General features: G+C 38.6%; 1 protein-coding gene across 1 annotated transcript in view; it reads right to left on the bottom strand.

The window, feature by feature from the left end:
* Positions 1 to 25,008, bottom strand: part of ULK4 (unc-51 like kinase 4) — a 244,877-nt gene that overhangs the window by 18,394 nt on the left and 201,475 nt on the right. Inside the window, exons 25-26 of the mRNA XM_008068561.2 lie at positions 15,126 to 15,177; positions 14,930 to 15,024 (exon numbers count right to left, since the gene is read on the bottom strand). Coding sequence (XP_008066752.2) covers positions 14,930 to 15,024; positions 15,126 to 15,177 — 147 coding nt within the window. The remainder of the gene's footprint in view (positions 1 to 14,929; positions 15,025 to 15,125; positions 15,178 to 25,008) is intronic.

The following is a 25,008-nucleotide window of genomic DNA, read 5'->3' as shown; positions in this document are numbered from 1 at the left end:
AATATAACATTGAAAGAAAAAAGATGGACTATACAAAAAGACAGTAAGAAGTATAGAAAATACAGTGAGAAGCTTTATATGTGATTTGAATTGCTGAAAGACACAGAACAAAGGAGAGAGAATAAGCAGAGATAATGGCAGAGGATTTTTGAAAAAGGACAGTTCACAGATATAAGAGGTACAGAAAATCCAAAAAATAGTAAGTACCAAAAAAAAATTACATTAGTTACACCATAGTGAATCTACAGAAACCCAAGACACCACCTCCCCAAAAAAAAGTTTTAGAAGGATACAAAGGACAGAAAGAGAGATTTTCTTCAGAGGAATAACAATTTAGAACATATAATGAAATAATATCTGCACAATGCTGAAAAATAATTGCAAAAATAACTGCCAACCTAGAAGCTAATACACAGTAAAAATATCCCCCCCAAAATAATGACTTCATCAGACAATTTGCTATCAGCTCATTCAGGCTAAAAGAAACTGTAAAGGATATACACCTCAGTCAGAAACAAGTGAAGACAAATGGAGGGAGTGAGAGCTAAGAAGGAAAGAAGAACAAAGCAAATAGTAGATATGTGGACAAATGTAAATGAGTGCTAACTACATTGAAGAGGTGATAAGAAGGCCTGGTGGAAGTTTAAAAAAGAAAAACAAAACAAGACAGACTTAAAAATACCAGACAACAATAGCATATATATCATGAAGGGACTAAGTAGAGTTAAGTAGACTAAGGTCTGTATATTACTTAAGGAAAATAAAGTTTATTTTTCTTTGTTTTTTGTTGTTCTTGTTGTTTTTGCTTTGTTTTTTTGAGTCGGGATCTCCCTCTATCACCCAGGCTGGAGTGCAATGGCATGATCTCAGCTCACTGCAGCCTCACTCTCCTGTGCTCAGGCAATCCTTCCTCCTCAGCCTTCTGAGTAGCTGGACTACAGGCATGGGCCATCAACCCCAACTAATTTTTTTTTTTATGTTGCCCAGTCTGATCTCAAACTCATGGACTCAAGCAATCCTCCCATCTCAGCTTACCAAAATGCTGGGATTACAGGCATGAGCCATTGTAACTGGTCGAAAGTTTCTTTTTAAGTTTATATTTTAATAAGTTAATATACATGATATAAATTTTAGGGTAAGCAGTAAGAAAGAGAGAGAGAGTCTTATATGGAAAAAAAAGAAATGAAAACAGAAAAAGTCAATAGTACAAGAGAGGGGAGATAAGTTAAAAAAAAGTAATATATGACAAAAAGTTTAAAAGATAGTAGAATGAATCCAAACAAACCAATAATTACAGCGTATAAATGGAGTACATTCTGCAGTTAAAAGTCAAAAATTAGACAAATTAATTTAAAAATACTATATGATATTTACATGACATAGGTCTAAAACATAAAGATAGATATTGGAAGGAGAAGAATGAAAAACAGAAATGTTGGGCAAATATTAGCCAAAGGAAAAACTTACATGATTACAGTAAGATGGGTCAAAGTAGAGAGAAATGTAAAAAGCATTACAACAAATAAATAAAGTCACTTCAAAATGATTTCATAAGATGACATAACTAGAAATTTGTATCCACCTAATAATATGGCCTCAAAATATATAAAAATATATATCTGTTTTATATATTTTGAGGCCATATTATTAGGTGAATACAAATAAATTCATAACAGTAATAGATGATTTCTACATACCTCTCTTAGTAATTTGTAGAAGCAGGCCAAAGTTAGTAAAGAAAGAAAAGATTTGAACAAGAGGACTAAAAAACATGCTAAAGGACATTTATTGCAAACTGCCCCAACAACTGCAAAACACATACAATGAAGATTTGTATGTAGGGGACTTACTGTACTCTTTTGCAACATACAGAAAATATACCCAAAAAACCTCATAATGGGCTATTAACAAAGTTCTAATAAATTTCAACAGACTGAAGTTTCACAGAATACATTCTCTAACTTCAAAGAAATTAACTTAGAAATCAGTTATACAAAGATAACTAAAATAAATCCATTATATTTATAAATAAACATGTATTAATAAACTGTGTTAGAGAAGAAAAATAGAAAATATTTTAACTAAAAGATAAAAATTCTATGTATCAAGGTTGGGCTCAGATCAGAAAGATGGCGGCCGAGCCAGTCGAACTATGAGAGTCCCAGTGTGAGCAAGTAAGTGTGTGGAAAATTTTGTGTACATGCTGGTGAGCGAGGGAGCATGTGAGTGTCTGAGTGAGGACTAGGGAGCTAGCGGCCACGGTTCTCCAGGTGCAGCAGGTGGTGCCACAGCTGCTGGGCTTGGACCCTAGCAATTCCCGGGATGCAGAAGTCAAGCTCCATTTTCTTGTGGTTTTTTCTTGTTTTTTTCTTTTAAATCAACAAAACCCTTCCTAGGAAGAAAATGCTAAGTAGGGGCTCAAGAGCAAGTGGTCAGGCCCCTGGTGAAATAGCTGGGGCTTCTCTGCTTGGTCCCTGGCTCTTCCGAGGTTGCAGAAGCCCAGCACCATTTTTTTAAAAAACGAACCCAAGTTTTCTTGTGAAAAGCAGTGGGAAAGACTGTCGCCCCAGACTCTTCCCACCATTGGCAGGAGAGACTGCCAGCTCCAGGCTTTGCCTCACCACTTCAGCACCTGGCAAGGCACTGGCAGCGGGGGCTGCAAGGGGGTCCACAGGCAAAGTCCTACGGAAGAGGACTAGAGAGGCACTCCACCACCATCTTGAAATCTTGAAGGCGGGGCAGGAAAGTGCACTGACTTGCTCACCACGCTGAGCAACAGACCGGTCTCTATGACTGGTGGATCAACTACTCAGGGATTGATCGTGACCCAGCGCGAATACCCTGAAAGCACAAACTTCAGAGGGACCTGATGAGTGTTGTGTTCCAGGTGTCCCACCCCCTGCCCTGATTGAGCCACGGGACAGAGGATGTGGCCAGAAAAGGACAAGGAAGGACTCCAAAAAGATCAGTGGTCAGTCTGGGGCTGATCCAAACCCCCTCCTCCCCAGCAATCCTCTGAACATCAGACCCACATAGCTGGGCCACGACTGAGAGGGACAAACCCAGGCAGAGCCTGGACATCAGTCACAATAGGAGAACTCCATTACAGGATAGGCCTGGCTGGGGCACCCCCGGTGAGAGCACATACCTAGGAAAGAGAACTGCACCTCCCCATGGGAGGAGATCTCCCTGACTATATGTGAGTGGGAGAGGAGGATTGCAGCCCCACCCACCTCCACTGCCCCTCCTCCTTCCCTGCTCCAGATACTGAGGAGAGAGTAAAAGAGGTGGCTCTGTAAGAGAGACACGATTAGAGGAACAATTACAGAGCCTGCCACAAGAGGGCAGGGGCTTTTTAAATTTTTTTTAATATATATATATTTTTTAATTTTTTAAAATTCTTTCTTTATTAGTTCATCTATTTTATAAATATTTTTCCTTTGTGCATGAATGTGTATGTGAGGGTTTGATCTTCATCCCCCCAAATTTGTTTTTCTTTTTCTGTTTCTTTCTTCTTTTACTTGTCATTTCTGTTTATGTGCGTATATGAATGAATGAGCGTTCACCTTTCAATTTTGTTGTTGTTATTGGTTTGTTTATGCTCTTTTGTTCTTCCAGGTTTTTTATTTTCATTTTTAGTTTAAGGTGTGTGTTAATATATGTGTGAGGATTTGATCTGAATTCCTTTTTTTTCCCCACCCCCTGATCTTTTGGTTTTTCTCTATTCACTTTGTGCTAGGCATGTGTGTGTGTGCTTAGTTTTCTTTATTTTTATGTTTTTGTTGTTTGTTTTGTTACACTTTGTTGTTATTCCAGTTTGTTTTGGGGTGTGTGTGTGTATGTCTGTGTCTGTGTGTGTCAAACTGTTTTTTTCATTGATTTCTACTTTACATTATCATATAGAGTGGTGGTGGGAATGGGTCTCAGGGAGCACATATCACAATAAGTGAACATTGCAACTTGCAAGTAGTTTCTGAATCCTAGCACCCCATCCCCTACTTTAGTCGAATTTCAAAAACTACAAGAGACAACAAAGATTCCCATTCACCATCTTATTTCAAAATACAACAAATCCAGAGCCCAGATCAGGGAAGAATAGGGGACTGAGCAAACATCAGAAGGAAAAGCCTCTTCCACTAACACTGAATAACAGAACTAAAGAGAAAAACAAGAGATATGTCATGAATGAGGAAAAACTAAAGGAAGAACACAGGCAATTTCAAGTGTACCAAAGAAAAAACTCCTGGAAAATCAGACCTTGGTGCCCAAACAATGGAAGTCACCAACAATTGGCCTCAGAATACAGAATACGACAGGGATTAGGGAATGGATGGAAAGAGTAAATAAGATTCAAGAAAGACAAGATGCAACACTGAAAGAACAGAGATTGTGGCAATAAAAAATTTCATACAGGAAATAAATAACAAGATGACAAGCATGGAAAGCAAAATTAATCTAGACGAAGAAAGAATCTCAGAACTTGAAGACCACAAAATGAAATTAACCTGATCTGTAAAAAACATAGAAAGAAGACTCAGAAAAAAAAACAAAGTCTACAAGAGATGTGCAATTATATCAAGAGGCCAAATCTACGCCTGATTGGTATTTCAGAAGAAGAAAGGGAAATGGAGAACAACTTGGAGCAAGTATTCCAGGAGGTAATCCAAGAAAACTTTCCTCATCTAAAGAGAAATGTGACCAGCCAAGCACAAGAGATACAGAGAACCCCCACACGACATCAAATGAGAAGACCAACACCTAGACAAATAGTAATTTGCCTATACAAAGGCACAAAAGAAAAAATCCTAAAGGCAGCAAGAGAGAAAGGTCAGACTAGCTACTGGGGAAAACTAATCAGAATAACAGCAGACCTATTGGCAGAAACACTACAAGCAAGAAGGGACTGGAGCCCTATATTCAAAGTCCTCAAAGAAAAACAATTTCAACCAAGAATTTCCTATCCAGCCAAGCTCAACTTCATCAGTGATGGAGAATTAAAGTCCTTCCTAGACATCCAGTCCCTAAGAGATTATGCAGCTTCCAGACCAGCACTACAGGAGATACTTAAAAAGGTATTAAGCACAGAAGAACGAAAAAAAAAGAATGACCACACTTTCCAAGAGGACAACAGAGCACAGAATCAACAGAGAATATAGTGCAACAACAAACACTTGAAAACACACATACATCAAGCCTGAAGTCAAAAGAAAACAAGCAAAGAAAAAACTTTATCAGATCCTCATGACAGGGATAAACAATCTCATTTCAATAATCAGCCTGAATGTGAATAGACTAAATGCAGGACTGAAAAGACACAGAATGGCAAACTGGATAAGAAACCATGACCCAATTATTTGCTGCATCCAGGAGACTCATATCACTACAAGGGATGCACACAGACTCAAAGTTAAAGAAAGGAAAACGAGTTTCCAGGCAAATGGATCACAAAAGAGGGCAGGAGTTGAGATCTCAATATCAGACAAAACAAACTTCAAGCTATTAGAAATTTTGAAAGACGCAAAAGGACACTACATAATGATAAAAGATTCAATCCATCAACAAGAAATAACCATCCTAAACATATATGCATCCAACACAGGAGCACCAATATTTATAAAGTAACTACTAAGTAAACTAAAAAAAGATATTGACTCTAACACTATTATAGCAGGGAACGTGAACACCCCACTGACAGCCCTAGATAGGTCAATGAGGCAAAAAATCAACAAGGAGATCCAGAACCTAGACCTGACACTCGATTAAATGGACTTAATAGATACCTAAAGATTATTCCACACAACAACCACAGAATATACATTCTTCTTATCACCACATGTTACATACTCCAAGACTGATCACATCCTTGGCCATAAATCAAGCATAAACTAATTCCATAAGGTTGAAACCTTGTCATGCACATTCTCAGACCACAATGGAATAAAAATAAATATCAAAAGCAACAATATTTCCCCAGAGCCCATAAAGACATGGACACTAAACAGCATGATGCTGAACAACTACTGGGTAAACACTGAAATCAAAGCAGAAATTAAAAGATTCTGGAAACAAATGAAAATGAAGAAGCATCTTACCAAAACTTCTGGGGTGCCATGAAAACCGTTCTAAGGGAAATTTATATCTCTACAAGAACACATCAAGAAAATGGAAAGATCAGAAGTTGAGAGACTAACAAATCACCTAAGGGTGCTGTAAAGAGAAGACCACCAAAACCCCAACTTTAGCAGAAGAATCCAAATCACCAAAATATGAGCCCAAATACAGAACATAGAAGACAAAAATGTCACAGAAAATGTCAACAAAACAAAAAGCTGGTGCTTTGAAAAAATTAACAAGATTGATGGCTGCCTAGTCAGAATGACCAAGAAAAAGAGAGAAAAAGCCCAAATAAACACAAAAGATCAAACCACAACTGACCCCGAAGAAATACAAAAGATTATCAGAGATTACTATGCACACCTGTATGGAAACAAACTTGATAAACTAAATGAAATGGAGGACTTTCTGACATCACACAACCATCAACATTAAATAGACCAATAACAACCCAGGAAATTGACTCTGTCATACAAAAACTACCTACAAAAAAAAAAGTCCTGGACCAGATGACTTTCCAGCAGAACTCTACAAAACATACAAGGAGGAGCTGATACCAATTCTATTGAAAGTATTCCAGTCTACTGAGAAAGATGGAATTCTCCCCAAATCATTTTATGAAGCTAACATCACACTGATACCCAACCGGGTAAAGACCCAACAAAAAAAGAGAACTACAGGCCAATATCCCTTATGAATATAGATGCAAAAATCCTCAACAAGATTCTAGCAATTTGGATCCAAAAACACATCTCAAAAATCATCCACCATGACCAAGTAGGCTTCATCCCCAGGATGCAGGGCTGGTTCAACATTCACAAGACCATAAATGTCATTAAATACATCACAGATGTAAAAACAAAAACCACATGATTATATCATTAGATGCAGAAAAAGCTTTTGATAAAATCCCGCATTCCTTCTTGATAAAAACCCTCAAATGCCTAGGCACAGAAGGAACAAACCTCAAAATAGTAAGTGCCATCTATGATAAACCCACAGCTAACATATTGCTAAATGAACAGATGCTGGAAACATTTTCTCTGAAAACTGGAACAAGACAAGGCTGCCCACTCTCACTCCTCTTATTCAACATTGTGTTGGCAGTCCTATGTAGGGCAATTAGACAAGAGAAGAAAATCAAGGGTATCCAAATAGTAAAAAAGGAAGTCAAGTTATCCCTCTTTGCTGATGATATGATCCTATACCTTGAAAATCCAAGAAACTCTGTCAAAATCCTGCTTGCCCTGATAAAGGACTTTGGCAAAGTCTCAACGTATACAACAAATATGCAAAAGACAGCTGCATTCCTATACACCAACAACAAGCAGGCAGAGACTCAAATTAAAAGCACAATCCCATTCACAATAGCCACCAATAAAATGAAATACCTTGGCATCTTCCTAACCAGAGAAGTGAAAGACCTTTACAATGAGAACTACAAAATGCTGCTCAAAGAAATCCAAGAAGATATAAACAAATGGAAAAATATTCCATGTTCATGGATAGGAAGAATCAATATTGTTAAGATGTCCATCCTACCAAATAGATTTAATGCAATACCCATTAGGTTACCAATATAATTCTTCTCATACCAAGAAATGACAAAATAGAAATTCATATGGAAACATGAATGACCATAAATAGCCCAAACAATCCTTACCAAAAGAAACAAAGCAGGAGATATCACACTTCCAGATTTCAAAATTTACTATAAGGACAATAATCAAAACAGCCTGTTATTGGTACAAGAATAGGCACACAGACCAATGGAACAGGATAGAGATTCCAGAAGCAAAGTCTCAATTTCTCACCCAACTCATCTTTGACAAAGCCTCCAACAACAACCACTGAGGACAGGAGAACCTATTCAGTAAATGGTGCTGGGAAAACTGGCTGACCACATGCAGAAGATTGAAACAGGACCCCTACCTGTCACTATACACAAAAATTAACTCTAAATGGACCAAAGACCTAAACGTAAAACCTCAAACTATAAGAATCTTAGAAAGGGCAGGAGACACCCTTATGGAAATTGGAACTGGCAACCAATTCTTATTCAGAACCCTAAATGCCCACACCTTAAGAAATAAGATAGACAAGTGGGATCTCATCAAACTAATGAGCTTCTGCAAAGCAAAAGAAACCATCAAGAGAGCAAGGAGACAGTACACAGAATGGGAAAAAATATTTGCCAACTGTAAATCTGACAAAGGCCTAACATCTAGGATCTACAAGGATTCAATGGGCCAAAAGGAAAAAAAAAAAAAAAAACAGTCCATCAAAAAGTGGACAAAGCCGGGCTCGGTGGCTCAACCTGTAATCCCGCGCTTTGAGAGGCTGAGGTGAGTGAATTGCCTGAGCCCGCTGGTTCAAGACCCGCCTGGGCAACTTGGCGAGACCTCATCTCCACAATAAATTAAAAATTAGCCGGGCATGGTAGCGCACACCTGTAGTTCCAGCTACTTGGAAGGCTGAGGCGGAAGGATCACCGGAGCCCAGCAGGTGGAGGCTGCGGTGGCCAGGAACAGCCACTGCATTCCAGTCTGGGTGACAGAGTGAGACTCCAACTCAAAAATAAAAGTGGACAAAAGACATGAACAGACACTTCTCAAAAGAAGATATATGGGCAGCCAAAGGACACATGAAAAAGTACTCAGTCTCATGCATCATCAGAGAAATGCAAATCAAAACCACTTTGAGATACCACCTAACCCCAGTAAGAATGGCTTTCATTAATAAAACAAACAACAACAGATGCTGGTGAGGATGCAGAGAAAAAGGAACGCTTCTACACTGCTGGTGGGAATGGAAAACAAGTGCAACCTCTTTGGAAGACAGTGTAGCGATTTCCGAAAGAACTATAAATTGACCTTCCATATGATCCAGCAATTCCCCTATTAGCAATATACCCAGAGGAACTCAAATCATTCTATAAAAAAGATACCTGCACACGTATGTTTGTTGCAGCTGTATTCACAATAACAAAAACATGGAACCAACCGTGTTGGCCATCGAAGCTGGACTGGATAAAAAAAATGTGGTGTATATACGGAATGGAATATTATGCAGCCATAAAGAAAGACAAACATATGAACTTCGCAGCAACTTGGATGGATTTAGAGTCGATTATACTCAATGATCTATCACAGAAACAAAGAACAGAGTATCATATGTTTTCACTCATAAGTGGACCTTGAACAATTATTATAATACTATAAGAAAGAGATTGGCAGTAATGGGAAATTGTCAAGGGAGGAGGGGTGGGATTGGCAGATGGAAACTGCTAGGGGAGGGAGGAGCATACCTCATCAACAAGGGTACCTGCATAATCAATGCTTGTATACCTAACCCTGAAATGTACCCCACATCTTTATAATAAAATAGAATAAATTTTTAAAAATTCTATGTATCAAAACTTGTGGTATGCAGCTTAAGCAGTATTTAAAGAGAAATATGATCTTAAATGTATAAATTACAAAAAAGAAATATGAAAAATTAACAAGCTAAATATTTTCACAAAAAGCTAGAAAAAGAATGCAAATGGGTCCAAAGAAAAATGAAAGAAATAAGGATTATTAGAGCAGAAATAAATAAAAGAGAAAAGAAACATCAAAAAGGAATTTAGTAAAACTGAACAATGGCTTGTTGATAAAACTAACCTCTGGTTAAATTGGTCAAGGAAAAAAGAAGGAGCAAAAAGATAGCAAACATTTTTAAAGGATATATTAAGTTACAAAAGCTACTACAAAAATATGGCAATAAAATATTATGAACCAATTTTTGCCAATACATTTTTAAAAATAGATTTAAAAACCAAAAGCATAAAAAACAAAACTAATAAGAATTGAATTAAGAAGATACAGAAAATGAACTATAAAGACTACCTTCAATCCCCTGAAAAAAAACCCAGAACTAAATAGCTTCAAAAACAAATTCTACCAATATTCAAAGAAGAAATAATTTCAACTTTTTTTTCCTTCCTTTTTTGAGTCGGGGTTTCACTCTGTCTCCCAAACTGGAGTGCAGTGGCAGAATCATGGCTCACCACAGCCTCAAACTCCTGAGCTCAAGCAACCCTCCCTCCTCAGCCTCCTGAGTATCTGGGACTACAGGTACATGCCACCATGCTCAGCTAATTTTTTTAAATGTTTGTAGAGACAAGGTCTTGTTATTTTGCTGAGGCTGGTCTTGAACTCCTGGGTTCAAGCAATCCTCCCACTTCAGCCTCCCAAAATGCTGGAATTACAGGTGTGAGCCTCCACATCCAGCTAATTTCAACTCTGGAGGATAGAAAAAGAGAGTACACACTCCCCTATTTATTTTATGAGGTTAGCAAAATCTGACAAAGGCAATAATATTCAGGAAGCTAATATCCAGAAAATACAGATAATTCTATAAGAAAAGGTCAACTCAAAAGAATACTTGAACAAACACTTTACAAAAAAGTATAGGTGGCTGGGCTCCGTGGCTCAGGCTGTAATCCCAGCACTTTGGGAGACCGAGGCGAGTGGACTACCTGAGCCCATGGGTTCGAGACCAGCCCGCGCAACTTGGTGAGACTTCGTCTTTACAATGAATCAAAAATTAGTTGGGCGTGGTAGTGCACACCTGTAGTTCCAGCTACTTGGAAGGCTGAGACGCAAGGATTGCCGGACAACAACAGGTCGACGCTGGGGTGTTCATAAGCACGCCACTGCACTCCAGTCTGGGCAATGGAGTGAGACTCCAACTCAAAAAAAAAATCTGAAATAACAAGAGTTAGGAAGCATGAGAAGCATCAAGTACTATCAGTGTGAATGTAAACTGGCACTACCCCTTGGGAAAACATTATGGCATTTTCCAGACAGAGTCTGCACACATCCTATAACCACTCATTCTATTCTTAAGTATATACCCTAAAAATAATGCATGCTTATGTGCACCAAAATATGTAAACAATATCATAGAAATATTTCTTATTGATAAAGTTGTTTTCAAACTAGAAACAGCTTACTGTCTATCAAGAGTAAATAAGAATATTGTGATACATCCATATACACATATTCATATGGGATACTATACTTGAAAAATTAAACAACATGGATTACTTACAAACACTAAGCAAAGAAAAAACAAATCACAAATGAATATATACTGTATTGATACAAGACTCAAAAGTTGGCAAGTCAATCTATATTGTTTAGGAATGTATATATAGGCCTAATAAAACATGCATGGGAACAATTGCTATGAATGTCAGGACAGTGATTACCTATGTAGGTAAATCACTGAGGGAGATTTCTTGAGTGCTTGCTTTGCAACTATCTGTTAAACTAAATACATTTAACACACTTTTCTATATTTTATATCATATAGTAAATAATAAAACAAGAATAGAAAAACAACTATAAAGAGATGGAAGAAACTTCTCTACCTCAAAAAATAATTCTCTCTCTCGGGACACATGTCTTTCGAACCCTGATCTGCCATGTAAGAAATCTGGGCACCTGAAGTGACCCTGCTAGAGGATCATACAGAGATAGAGAGGATGCCCAGGAGCCTTCAGCTGATTCCAGTCCAAGGCATCACCTGAGTGGAACCACATGAAAGACCCTGAGTGAAAACTGCCTTGCTGAACTCAATCAACCACTAGAACCATGAGAGAGAATACAAAAAAAACAATTGTTGTTGTTGAAAAAACTAATGTTTCCTAACTGTCAAATACTAAAATTATTTGTGGGACAGAGAGGGGACCATTTAAGAATCAATACTCAGTAATCAGAGTAAAATCCAAACTCATTACCACTGCCAAGAACCCTGTATGATCTGCTTCTCTTCCCAGCCCCATTTATCTGCCCTCATCTAAAAGCCTGCTCTACTCTGGCGGCATCATCAGCCACTTTAGTGGCCCTTGACAATACCCACTCCTTACCGTTTCCACACATGCTTCTCCCTCTGCCTAGAAAGCTCTTTCCCCAGATATGTCAGGTCCCCAAACACCTCATTATTGAAGAGATAATAACCTTCTATAAAACATCACTACCACTCACTAACCCATTCATACCCTACTTTTTTTTTCATAGCACTGACATATATTTACTTGAATATTTGTTATTGTCTATCACCCTACTTCAAGTGTAGGTTCCATGAGAGTAGGTACTCTGTTTTGTTCACTTCTATCTTTCCTTTGTACCCAGAGTAGTACTTAGTATATAATAAGGCAAGCCAGTCAATAAATATTGAATGATCACTTACAGTTAAAGATAACTGTGAATAAAATAAAATTGACTTGAACCTTTGAATCAGACACAAAAAAGATTTTAAGGAAAATTCACTGAACTTTTTATTTTCCATCTTTCTCATAATTCTATACTTCCTTCTTGGAGCTAAAATAAGAAGAAGAAAACTAGAGAGTCAAGGTCAGAACTCTGATGTTTCCATATTATTTTTTAACAACTTTCTCTAATACAAGGAGTCAAACACATCTTAAAAAGCCTTAAGATTTGGGATATATAAATGCTTGATACTTTGGAATACCATCACTGTTGTCTGACCACTGTTGAAGCAAATGCAGTCTTGTTAAAATGTTAAGAAAATTTCAGGGCGGGCACGATGGTTCATGCCTAAAATCCCAGCATTTTGGGGAGGCAGAGGCAAGAGGATTGCCAGAGCCCACGGATTCAAGACCAGCCTGAGCAACATGGCAAGACTTTGTCTCTACAATAAATCAAATAATTATCTGAGCATGATGGCATACACCTGTAGTTCCAGCTACTTGGAAAGTTGAAACAGAAGGATCACCTGAGCCCAGGAGGTTGAGGCTGTGGTGGCCATGAGTGTGCCACTGTACTCTAGCACGGGTGACAGTGTAAGACTCCAACTCAAAAAAAAAAAGTTAAGAAAATTTTTAAAGTAAGCTAGAGAATAAAATTTCAAGAAAAATTTCTGAAGTAAATGAAAACTAGAAAAGAAGGCAGCATCTCTATAAAGCAATTGTGAAAAAATATGTGAACTTAAGAGTCACTTCCATGAATTGTTCACTTTTTAAAGTACAGGTAGCTGGGGGTATATCTTTACATTATAATATTTAGGAAGTTGCATATTCTTACAAATACTATTCCACAAAAACACTAAGTGTGTTCATCAGCACCCGAAATTCCAAAATAAAGTCATTTGCACCTAATTTTAACAATAATTCCTTGTTAAGAAAGTAAGATACAGCTGGGCGCAGTGGCTCAAGTCTATAATCCCAGCACTTTGGGAGGCCGAGGTGAAGGGATCGCCTGAGTCCATGGGCTCAAGAACAGCCTGGGCAACTTGGCAAGAGCTCATCTCTACAATAAATTTTTTTTAAAAACTTAGCCGGGCGTGGTTGTGAGTGCCTGTCGTTCTGGCTACTTGGAAGGCTGAGGTGGAAGGATTGCCTGAGGATCCAGAGGATCCTTGGAAGGCTGAGGCGGAAGGATCACAGGTCGAAGCTGGGGTGGCTGTGAGCCTACCACTGCACTCCAGCCGGGGCGACAGAGTGAGACTTCAACTCAAAAAAAAAAAAGAGAAAAAGAAAGAAAGATACATATTTTTCTGGCATTCTAAACCACATTTTATAAATTAAAATGTATAATATACATATAACAAAAACCCAAATCAGAAGTGAACTAATTTCAAGGAAGACACTATTTAAGTGAAAGATTCAATGCAAACAAAGGAGCTGGGAAGGGGCTGGGAGTAAAAAAGAAGAGTGTGAGGAAACAAATTCCAGGATTCAGTTCTACAATGGTATCTAAGTGACCATGAAAGTGTTAAAAAATAACTTTTTCTTTATTTCATAATTTCTTTTTCTGTCACAATTTTAAATTCTGAATCCTGTACTTTGGTTCATCATTGCGGGTAGTCCCCATGAGAGACTGCTGTCTAAAACTTTTCCTATAGGTTTAGTTGTTTGAGATTCAAAAAACATTTTCATATCAGTGCCTCTGCTGGGTTATGCCTCAGATGACCAACAATTTGTTACCCTAAAACAGTCACTATTATTTGGGTCAAACGCTAAATGAGATGGGACACTGGAACAACAGCCAGAAGCCTGGGAGCAAGGCACACATCCCCCACCCCGCCACACCATCAGTGTTTCAGGAGAGGGGCAGGTAGGAGGTGGGAGGGTAAAGGAGGGAAAGATGGGACCCTGTCCTGCTCCACTGCAGCTCCTAGGGAAGGCCCCTGCCTGACAAACCTGATACTGCTACTTGTACCACCACCTAGTTCTCGTCCTACCTAGCTCCTCTTCTGGGGTGTCTTTTTGCAAAAAACGAGAGAGGCTTGAGCACCTGGCTCACCTAAGGATCCCTCTAAGCCACAGGTCCTCAAAAGGGGCAATTTTGCCACCCAGAGGATATATGAGATGGAAAGGGTGCCACCAGCATTCAGTGGGGAGAAGCCAGGAGTGCTGCTAAACATCTTACAATGCACAAGACAATCCCTACAACAAAAAATTGTCCATCCTAAAATGCCCTTGATGTTGAGGTTGAGAAACTCTGCTCGAAGGGTTTGTTACAACAAATGAAACAAATAATCAGGGAAGAAGATACAAGTAGGCTGTGGGGAAGGTGTGGACTGGAAGGGAAAGAGAATAATACCAAAAGAAAAATCCCAAGAAAGTAAAAAAAAAAGAGGGAAGGGATTTCTCATGTTCATTCTGGGGCAGGGAAGTACTTTTCTGAACTGTTATTTCGTGTAAGGAACACATATGAGCCAAGTATATGTAAACTAGGTCTCTTTAAATACAGAATTACCAAGGAAAAATAAAAGCACTTTTTTTCCAAAAGCTGCCAGAACTGACCGTAGAGCGATAGTCTTTCAACAAAATAGGATACTGTATTATTGCTTCAAAAGTCGACAACGTGATCTTGATAAATTCTTCCGATGCTGTCAGTCCTGGAAATACAGATAATTTACTGTAGTTGCTTATTTACATGTTCTAAATCAGTGTCAAAGTACTTCAAACAATGACATCAGCAATCACATGGGCTACTCACCTATGGCTCCATCTATGTTAGTTTCTCCTGAGTCTATAGATTTAATATGACTCTGAAAAGAATAAAATTTTTAATAAATGGAGGTTTCAAAACAACCCTGAAATAAAATTCAGGTTATTAATGTTTTGCCCAAAACTGCCCCTGGTGTTCTTAATGAAATAACTCATGGAAGGCATTAAATACTCTACACATACTATAAATACTATAATTATAGTTTTAAAATATGATAATATTAACTATTATACAAAATTAGAAACTAATGATTTTTTAAATATATTAATCACTACCAATGAGCTTTAATGTTGGAACAAGTTCAAAAGTAAAATAAGCAGCTGCAAAAGTAAAAACAATCCAATAATATGCCACATTTATTCTCACACAATGTCAGAAGTTAGGAAGACTGGCACCTAAGCAGATGAGATAATCATCTCAAAGGAAGGTGAAGCCTTAGCTACCCTAAGTCTGAACTGCATCAAAACATAGCAGTTTAGTTCTCAAAGCCTGTCTTCAAATTTCACTGTTTTTAGTTCCTCATAGATACTTCCTACTCTGGCCCAATTCCCTTATCTGCAGTCCTACCATGTTCCTGCCTCCTCTGCAGGATGACCCTCAATGCTGTTTGAGAGGCAGGCCTGAGCAACTCTGCAGAGAGCTCTCTAACATCTCAGCTCACTGGGAGAATATAACCTTTCTAGTCCCTGGCAAATGCTTTGGACAGAAAAGGTGCTCCATGAACATGATCTCAATAAAACAATCATTATGGCAATCCTGGGGACAGCACCCATGTCACTGATGTGCAGAGACACTGCAATAGTTCTTGCCCTTAGCTCACAAATAAAGAATATAATATATATATGATAATAGCAAATAAAATCTAAAATGAACGTGGAACTAAAAAATAACAAAGTTAAAGTAAAGCCCACAGTAGCAATTGGTCTCCTATATTCCAATGATTTTTCTTAAAATATTTAATAAATATAATGTGTAGCATATGCAAAAGAACATATGTAAATATTTAGAGACAAGCCTGGGCAACTTAATGAGACCTCGTCTCATCTCTACAATAAATCAAGAAAAATTAGCCAGGTGTGGTGGCGTACTTCCAGCTACTTGGAAGGCTGAGGCAGGAGGATCATCTGAACCTAACAGGTCAAGGCTGCAGTGGCCGTGAGCAAGCCACTGCACTCCAGCCTGGGCAACAGAGTGAGACTCAGACTCAAAAAAAAAAAAAAGAACTAAGACTTTCCCAATTGCTTGCATAAATTTCCCCATCTCACCTGCCCACCTGCCTTTCTTCCAGATATAACAATTCTCATGAATTTATTATTACTTTGGTTTCTAAAATAGTTTTAACACATATGAATGTGTCCCTGATTAGTAAATTGTTTGTATATTTTTGAGTCTTACTGAAATTATACCAGACTATATACACTTCATACAAATGGGATAGTATGTAGCTATTAAAATGTTCAGAAAACATAAGACCTGAAACTGTAAAACAACTAGAAAAAAACAGGGAGATACTAGTTTAGACAAAAATTTTGGGGGGATATGAACCCAAAAGCACACTCAACAAAAGCAAATATAGGGATTACATCAACCTAAACAACTTCTGCATAGCTAAGGAAACAATCAACAAAGTGAAGAGACAACATACAAAATGAGAGAAAGTATCTGCAAACCATACATCTGATAAGGGGTTAATGTCCAAAATATATAAAGAACTCAAACAACTCAACAGTAAGAAAGCAGATAACCCAAATTTTAAAAATAGTCAAAAGATCTGAACAGACATTATTAAGAAGATAGACAAATGGTGAACAGGTATATGAAACAATGTTCAACATCACTAATCAGGGAAATGCAAATTAAAACCACAATGAGATATTACATCATACCTGTTGGAATGGCTACTATCAAAAAGATGAACAACAAGTGCTGGCAAGGATATAGAGAAAAGGGAACCCCTGCACACGTGGGTTGGAATGTAAATTAGTTTAGCCATTATGGAAAACAATATAAAGATTCCTCAAAAAATTTTAAATAGAACTAACTACCAGCTGGGCATGGTGGCTCACGCCTGTAATTTCAGTACTCTAGGAAGCCGAGGCTAGAGGATTGCTTGAGCCCAGGAGTTCAAGACCGGCCTGGGAAACATAGCGCGATCTCATCTCTACAAAAAAAATTAGCCAGGCATGATGGCACATGCCTATAGTCCCAGCTACTTGGGAGACTGAGGCAGAAAGACTACCTGAGCCCAGGAGGTCAAGGCTACAGTGAACCATGATCATGCCACTGAACTCTAGCCTGGACAAAAGAGTGAAATCCCAACTCAAAAAATAAAAAGAATTACTATATGATCTCACATGATCAAACAATTCCACTACCAGGTATATATCCAAAGAAAATAAAATCACTATGTCAAACAGATATCTGCACTACCATGTTCACTACAACACTATTCACAATAGCCATGATATAGAATCAGCCTAAGTGTCCATCAGATGAATGGATTAAGAAAGTGTTATCTACACATACAATAAAATACTATACAGCTTTAAAAAGTAGGAAGCTCTGTCATTTGTAGGAACATGGGTGATTTGCAGGAACCTGGAGAGCAATATGTTAAGTGTAATAAGCCAGGCAACAAAAGATAAATATTGCATGATTCCACTTATATATGGAACCTATGAAAGTTAAACTCACAAGCAGAAAGTAGGCTGGTAGTTACCAGAGACTGGGGGAGTAGAGGGCTGGGAAGATAGCTAGTCAAAGAACACAAAACACAAATTTACAACTAGATAAGAGGAATAAGTTCAAGAGACCTAATGTAAAACATGATAAGGATAGTTAATAACAGTGTTCGTATTCCTGAAAACTGGTATGAGAGTAAGTGTTTAAGTGTTAAACCACAAAAAAAGTGTGTGAGGCAATGCATGTTAATTACCTCAATTTAGCCATTGTGCAATGTATGCTCATACTGATTTCAAAGCAATATGTTGTACACAATAAATGTATACCATTTTCATTTCTCAATTTAAAAACAAGTTTGAAAATATTTTTAAAAGAATGTTTAAAGATATAGGAAAATATTTTATATACAATATGAATTTTTAAAAGATAGAATATGAATCTATACAGATAGAGCACGGTCTCAACCACATGTAACTGAATCTGTCACATATATGCTATAGATACATAGTTTTCTACAATACAAATAAATATATAGGAACAGAAAACATTACAAGGAAACGATAATGTATTAACAATGACTGTCTACTAGTATGGAGTTATTGATAATTTTATTTTCTTCCAATTCCACTATAATTTTCCAAATTTTCTTTAATAAGCATGTCATTTTATAACTTAAATAAATATAAATTACCTTTAAAATAAGAAGATATTCTTAAAATAAAGACATATTTAATTTCTAGGTTACAAAGAAAATCAGAAGGTTGGGAAAGTACAAGTCCTTTGAAAACTGAAAGTAGGGGGTTCCGGTAAGATGGCGACAGCATAGGTGGACTTGTGAGATTCTCTGAACGTGAGTTCCCAAAAAGACTCTTACTTTTATTCCCCCATCCCCCTCCCCACCGCCAGCCACACTGGTCCAAGGCCCAGGGACCTTCAGTCTCACGCAGGGCCGGATATTGCAGCCCCCCGCTGCTGCTGTTCCACCATACACGACTCCCGCGTGCGTAGGAGTCTCAGGTCTCAGCTCCCTCCCTGGCTACATCGTCTCTCGCCCAGCACCCAGCACCAAGCCACTGGTCACTCAGGGAGGATCTGGGCACCTGCCCCTCAGAAACCCCTCAGAAACACCTTGTAAGGTCCCATTCCTGGCTAAAGTACCCTGTGGGGGGCCCAGGGCCACTCTCACCACTCATCGCCTGCCCTTTGGAGCTTTGGAGCTCTGGAGCTCTGGGCCCACCCTGGGTGAGGCACTCAGCGTGTGACCCCAAGCTTGGGGACCCAGACAAGCGGAGAGAAACGATCTGTGAAAGTGACACTACCAACTCGGTCATTCTCCAGGCAGAGATTTGCATTGCCCCGCCCACCTACCAGCAACCCCCACCTCAGTTCCTAAGGTAACATCACTAAACAGGAGACAAAGTCCCACCCCTACGCTGAATCAAACAAAAGCAATTAAGCATCACAAGCATCCCAGACAGCAGGCTAAAAAAAAACAAACAAACCCAAACTGTGAGTAAATCTGGCTGCCTGCAATGAAAAACAAAGGGGAAAGGCTGGATATCAGAACTGAAGTGACTTTAGTCTGATCTCTTATTTTGACTTTTGATGTTATCATTTTGACTGTTTGCTTTGATCACTTTTGTTGTTTGCTTTCTGACTTACACTCTTTCGTGATTCTATTGGTCTGTCTGTGTACCAGTATTCTTTAGGGAAGCTTTCTTACATTTTTTTTTTCCACTTCTCTCCGGCCTTGTGTCTCTTTCTCACCTGTTAGTTGGTATGTGTATCTGTTTTCCCTCTCGCTCTTCTCTCTTTCTAACTTCCTACTAACCCCCTCTTCCTCCATTATTTTCTTCTTTTATACCTCCGTTTAATCTAGAGACCAAGCCTATATACCGCTGCACGGACAGATTGTAAGGCAGTGGTAAATGGGTTCCAGTGTGCTCATACACCTGTTGGTGGATGCTAGAATCAGCATACACATTCTGAACCACAGCTTCCCCCTCAATAAAACCTCAAAAGTGCAAAAAGTACAGCCCGCAGCCCACACTCCAACCTCAAAAGTGAACAAAGCCAGAAGACCCTCATAAGGAAGAACAGGATATTGCACAAGTGAAACAAAACCAACCCCACCTTCTCTCAGAAACAGAATTAAAGAAAGGGAGGGAAAAGGGGAGAGAGAAAAATCTACACAAATGAAGAAAAACTAAAAGAAGAGTATGGGTCTCTCCCAGACCCCTGGGAGGGAAGACACTGAGCAAAACTGACTTTGGAATGCAAACAATGAAGAGCCCTCAGAATGAAGGGTCTCAAACTACAAACCTAGATATTAAGACATTAATGGAGAGATTAAAAAGAACTGAGGAGACACAAGAATAAACTAAGAAGAAGCTGATATCTGAGATAACAGTAATAAAGAATACTGTGAATGAAATAAATAACAAACTGATAAGCATGGAAAGCAGAATTACCAAGCAGAAGAAAGAATCTCAGAGCTTGAGAACCAAAATATACAACTAACCCAAACTCTTAAAAACACAGAAAATCAGCTCAAAAAGACAGAACAAAACCTTCAAGAGATGAGTGATTACTTCAAGAGACCGAACCTAAGAGTAATTGGCCTTCCTGAGGCAGAAAGAGAGACAGAGACCACACTGGAACAAACTTTCCATGAGATCATTCAAGAAAAGTTCCCTTATCTAATCGGTGATTCAAAAATTCAAACACAAGAGATTCAGAGAACTCCTGCAAGACAACAAAGGAGAAGACCAACTCCCAGACACATAATAATTCGCCTAAACAAAGTAGGTATAAAAGAAAAAATCCAAAAGGCAGCAAGAGAAAAAGACCAGATCACCTACCACGAAAGACTAATTAGAATAGCAGCAGATTTATCTACAGAAACCCTGCATGCAGGCTAGGAGAGATTGGAGCTGTATCTTCAAAGTCCTAAAAGATAAACAATTTCAAACTAGAATAACCCACCCGGCCAAGTTAAGCTTCATCAGTGAGGGAGAATTAAAATCTTTCCCAGATATTCAATCCCTAAAGACTCTTACGCTGCCACCAAACCACCTCTACGTGAAACACTTAAGAAAGTATTAAACACAAAAGAAAAGGAAAAAAGAACAATGTTCTTCACAAGCGTACAGGAAAAAGAATAAAATACACACGAACCAACCCCCAAACCAAAAGAAACACAAATAAACCAAGTGGAATAACAACAACTCTATAAGAACTCTATGATAGGGATGAACTCTCACATTTCAATAATTACCCTGAATGTGAATGGACTAAATGCACCACTGAAAAGACATAGAATGGCAAAATGGATAAAATATCACCAGGCAACAATATACTGCCTTCAAGAGACCCATCTCACTAGAAAGGACATACACAGACTCAAAGTAAGAGGATGGGAAACAAATTTTCAGGCGAATGGAACACAAAAGAAAGGAGGAGTCGTGATCCTAATTTCAGACAAAATACCATTTAAGCTATCAAAAATTTAAAAAGATACAGAAGGCCACTACATAATGATAAAAGGTTCACTCGACCAACAAGAAATAACTATCCTAAACATAAATGCACCCAACATAGGTGTGCCAACTTTCATAAAGCAACTTCTAGGAAAACTAAAGAAAGATATTGACTCTAACACCATCATAACTGAGGACTTTAATACCCCACTCACAACCCTAGACAGATCATCAGGACAAAAAATCAGTAATGGGATCTGGAACTTCAATGTGACTTTTGATCAAATGGACTTTATTGATACCTATAGAACACTCCATCCAAAGACCACAGAATGCACATTCTACTCATCAACGCATGGAATGTATTCTAAGATCGACCACATACTTGGCCATAAAACAAGCATAAGCAAATTTAAAAAGACTGAAATTTTACCATGCACCTTCTTGGACCACAGTGGAATAAAAATAAACATTAACACCAACAAGGTCCCCCTAAAACCCACAAAGATATGAACACTAAACAGCATAATGGTACTAAACAACTCCTGGGTCAATGATGAAACCAAAACAGAGATCAAAAGATACCTGGAAATAAATGAAAATGAAGAAACATCTTACCAAAATCTCTGGGAGGCCATGAGAGCTATAGTAAGAAGGGAATTTAGATCCCTATAAACGCACATGAAGAAAATGGAAGGATGACAAATTAACAGTCTAACAAGCCACCTAAGGAAGCTGGGAAAGCAAGACCACAAAAACCCTAATTTCAGCAGAAGAATCCAGATCACCAAAATAGAAGCCCAAATCCAGGACATAGAAGACAAAAAGAAGCCAGGCTCGGTGGCTCAGCCTGTAATCCCGCACCTTTGGGAGGCTGAGGTGAGTGGATTGCCTGAGCCTGCGGATTCGAGACCCACCTGGGCAGCGAGAACTCATCTCTACAATAAATCAAAAAATCAGCCGGGCGTGGAAGCACATGCCTGTAATTCCAGCTACTTGGAAGACTGAGGCGGAAGGATCACCAGAGCCCAGCAGGTCGAGGCTGTGGTGGCCAGGAGCGGCCACTGCACTCCAGTCTGGGCGACAGAGTGAGACTCCAACTAAAAAAAAAAAAAAAGACATAATACAAAAAAAAAGAAACAAAAAACTGCTTCTTCGAAGGAATAAACAATATCAATGATCCCCTAGTAGACTGACCAAGAAAAAAAGAGAAAAGAACCAAATAAGCACAATCAGAAACACAAAAGATGAAGTCACATCTGACCCTGAAGAAATACAAAAGATCATTAGAGACTACTACATACACTTGTATGGAAACAAACTTGAAAACCTTAAGGAAATGGAGGACTTTCTGACATCACAAAACCAGTCTAGGTTGAAACAAGAAGAAATTGAGACCCTAAATAGATCAATAACAATCAAGGAAATCGACTACGTAATAAGCAAACTACCTACAAAAAAAGCCCTGGTCCAGATGGCTTTCCAGCCGAATTCTACAAGACATATAAGGAGGAGCTGATACCAATTCTACTGAAGGTATTCCAGGCAATTGAAAAAGATGGAACGCTCCCCAATCATTTTACGAAGCAACATCACATTGATAGCCAAGCCAGGTAAAGATCCAACATAGAAAGAGAACTACAGGCCAATATCTTTGATGAACATAGACGCTAAAATTCTCAACAAAATCCTAGCAAACTGGATTCAACAACACATCTCAAAAATCATCCATCATGACCAAGTAGGCTTCATCCCTGGGATGCAAGGCTGGTTCAACATTCGTAAAACCATAAATGTAATTGAATACATCAACAGATGTCAAAACAAAAACCACATGATTATATCATTAGATGCAGAAAAAGCTTTTGATAAAATCAAGCACCCCTTCTTGATAAAAACCCTCAAACAGCTAGGCATACAGGGAACATACCTCAAAATAGTAAAAGCCATCTACGAGAAACCCATAGCCAGCATACTCCTAAACGGACAAAAATTGGAACCATTTCCCCTGAAAACTGGAACAAGACAAGGATGCCCACTCTCACCCCTCCTGTTCAACATAGTATTGGAAGTCCTGGCTCGAGCAATCAGAGAAGAGAAGGCAATCAGGGATATCCAAAGAGAAAAAGAGGAAGTCAAGTTATCTCTCTTTGCAGACGATATGATTATGTACCTTGAAAACCCAAGACAATTTGTCAAAAATCTCCTTACACTGATAAAGGCCTTTGGCAAAGTCTCAGGACATAAAATAAATGTGCAAAAGACAATCGCATTTCTTTACACTAAAAATAAACAAACAGAAACCCAAATAAAAATCACAATTCCATTCACAATAGCCACAAAGAAAATGAAATACCTTGGCATCTTCCTAACCAGAGACATGAAAGACCTTTACAATGAAAACTACAAAACACTGCTCAAAGAAATCAAAGATGACACAAACAAGTGGAAAAATATCCAATGCTCATGGATTGGAAGAATCAACATTGTGAAGATGTCCATCTTATCTAAGGCAATCTACAGATTCAATGCAATACCCATCAAATCACCAGCTACATTCTTCTCAGACCTAGAAAAAACGACACAGGAATTCATATGGAAACACAAACGTCCAAGAATAGCCAGAACAGTCCTCAACAAAAAAAAAAAACAAAGCAGGTGGTATCACATTACCAGACTTCAAACTTTACTATAAAGCTACAATCATCAAAACAGCTTGGTATTGGTATAGGAACAGACATATAGGTCAATGGAATAGAATTGAGATTCCAGAAGCAAAACCTCAATTTCTCAACCAACTCATCTTCGACAAAGCTTCCATCACCTACCACTGTGGAGAGGAGAACCTATTCAGTAAATGGTGCTGTGAAAACTGGCTGACCACATGCAGAAGATTGAAACAGGACCCCTATCTATCCCCATACACAAAGGTTAACTCCAAGTGGATCAGAGACCTAAATGTAAAACCTCAAACCATTAAGAACCTTAGAAAATGAAGGAAATACCCTCATGGAAATCGGAACTGGCATCCAATCCTGAACAAAACCCAAAACCCACAGGTCATAAGAGAAGACAGATAAGTGGGACCTTATTAAACTGACAAGCTTCTACAAAGCCAAAGAAACCATCAAGAGAGCAGGGAGACAGCCTCCTGGATCTACAAGGAGCTCAAACGTGCTGAAAAGAAAAAAACAGACAACCCCATTATAAAATGGGCAAAAGATATGAACAGACACTTCACAAAGGAAGACATCTGAGCAGCCAACAGACACATGAAGAAATGTTCAACCTCACTAATCATCAGGGAGATGCAAATCAAAACCACACAGAGATACCATCTAACTCCAGTCAGAATGGCAGTTATCAACAACTCAAAAAATAACAACTGCTGGAGAGGGTGTGGCGAAAAGGGAACACTTCTACACTGTTGGTGGGAGTGTAAACTAGTGCAACCTCTGTTGAAAGCAGTGTGGCCATTCCTAAAAGCTCTCAATATCAACCTCCCATATGACCCCGCAACCCCCCTACTGGGAATATATCCTGAAGAACTCAAATCACTCTATAAAAAAGATACCTGCACACATATGTTTATCGCAGCATTGTTCACAATAGCAAGAACCCTGGAAAGCAACCATGCTGCCCATCAGAAGAGGACTGGATTAAAAAAATGTGGTACATATACACGATGGGATACTACGCAGTCATAAAAA

This window comes from Carlito syrichta, unplaced genomic scaffold (genome assembly GCF_000164805.1).
Source record: "Carlito syrichta isolate Samal-C Ts95f unplaced genomic scaffold, Tarsius_syrichta-2.0.1 Scaffold311198, whole genome shotgun sequence".
In the NCBI taxonomy this organism is placed as follows: Eukaryota; Metazoa; Chordata; class Mammalia; order Primates; family Tarsiidae; genus Carlito; species Carlito syrichta.
The sequence above is the reverse complement of the archived record's forward strand: the minus strand, read 5'-3'. Positions and strand labels throughout refer to the sequence as shown.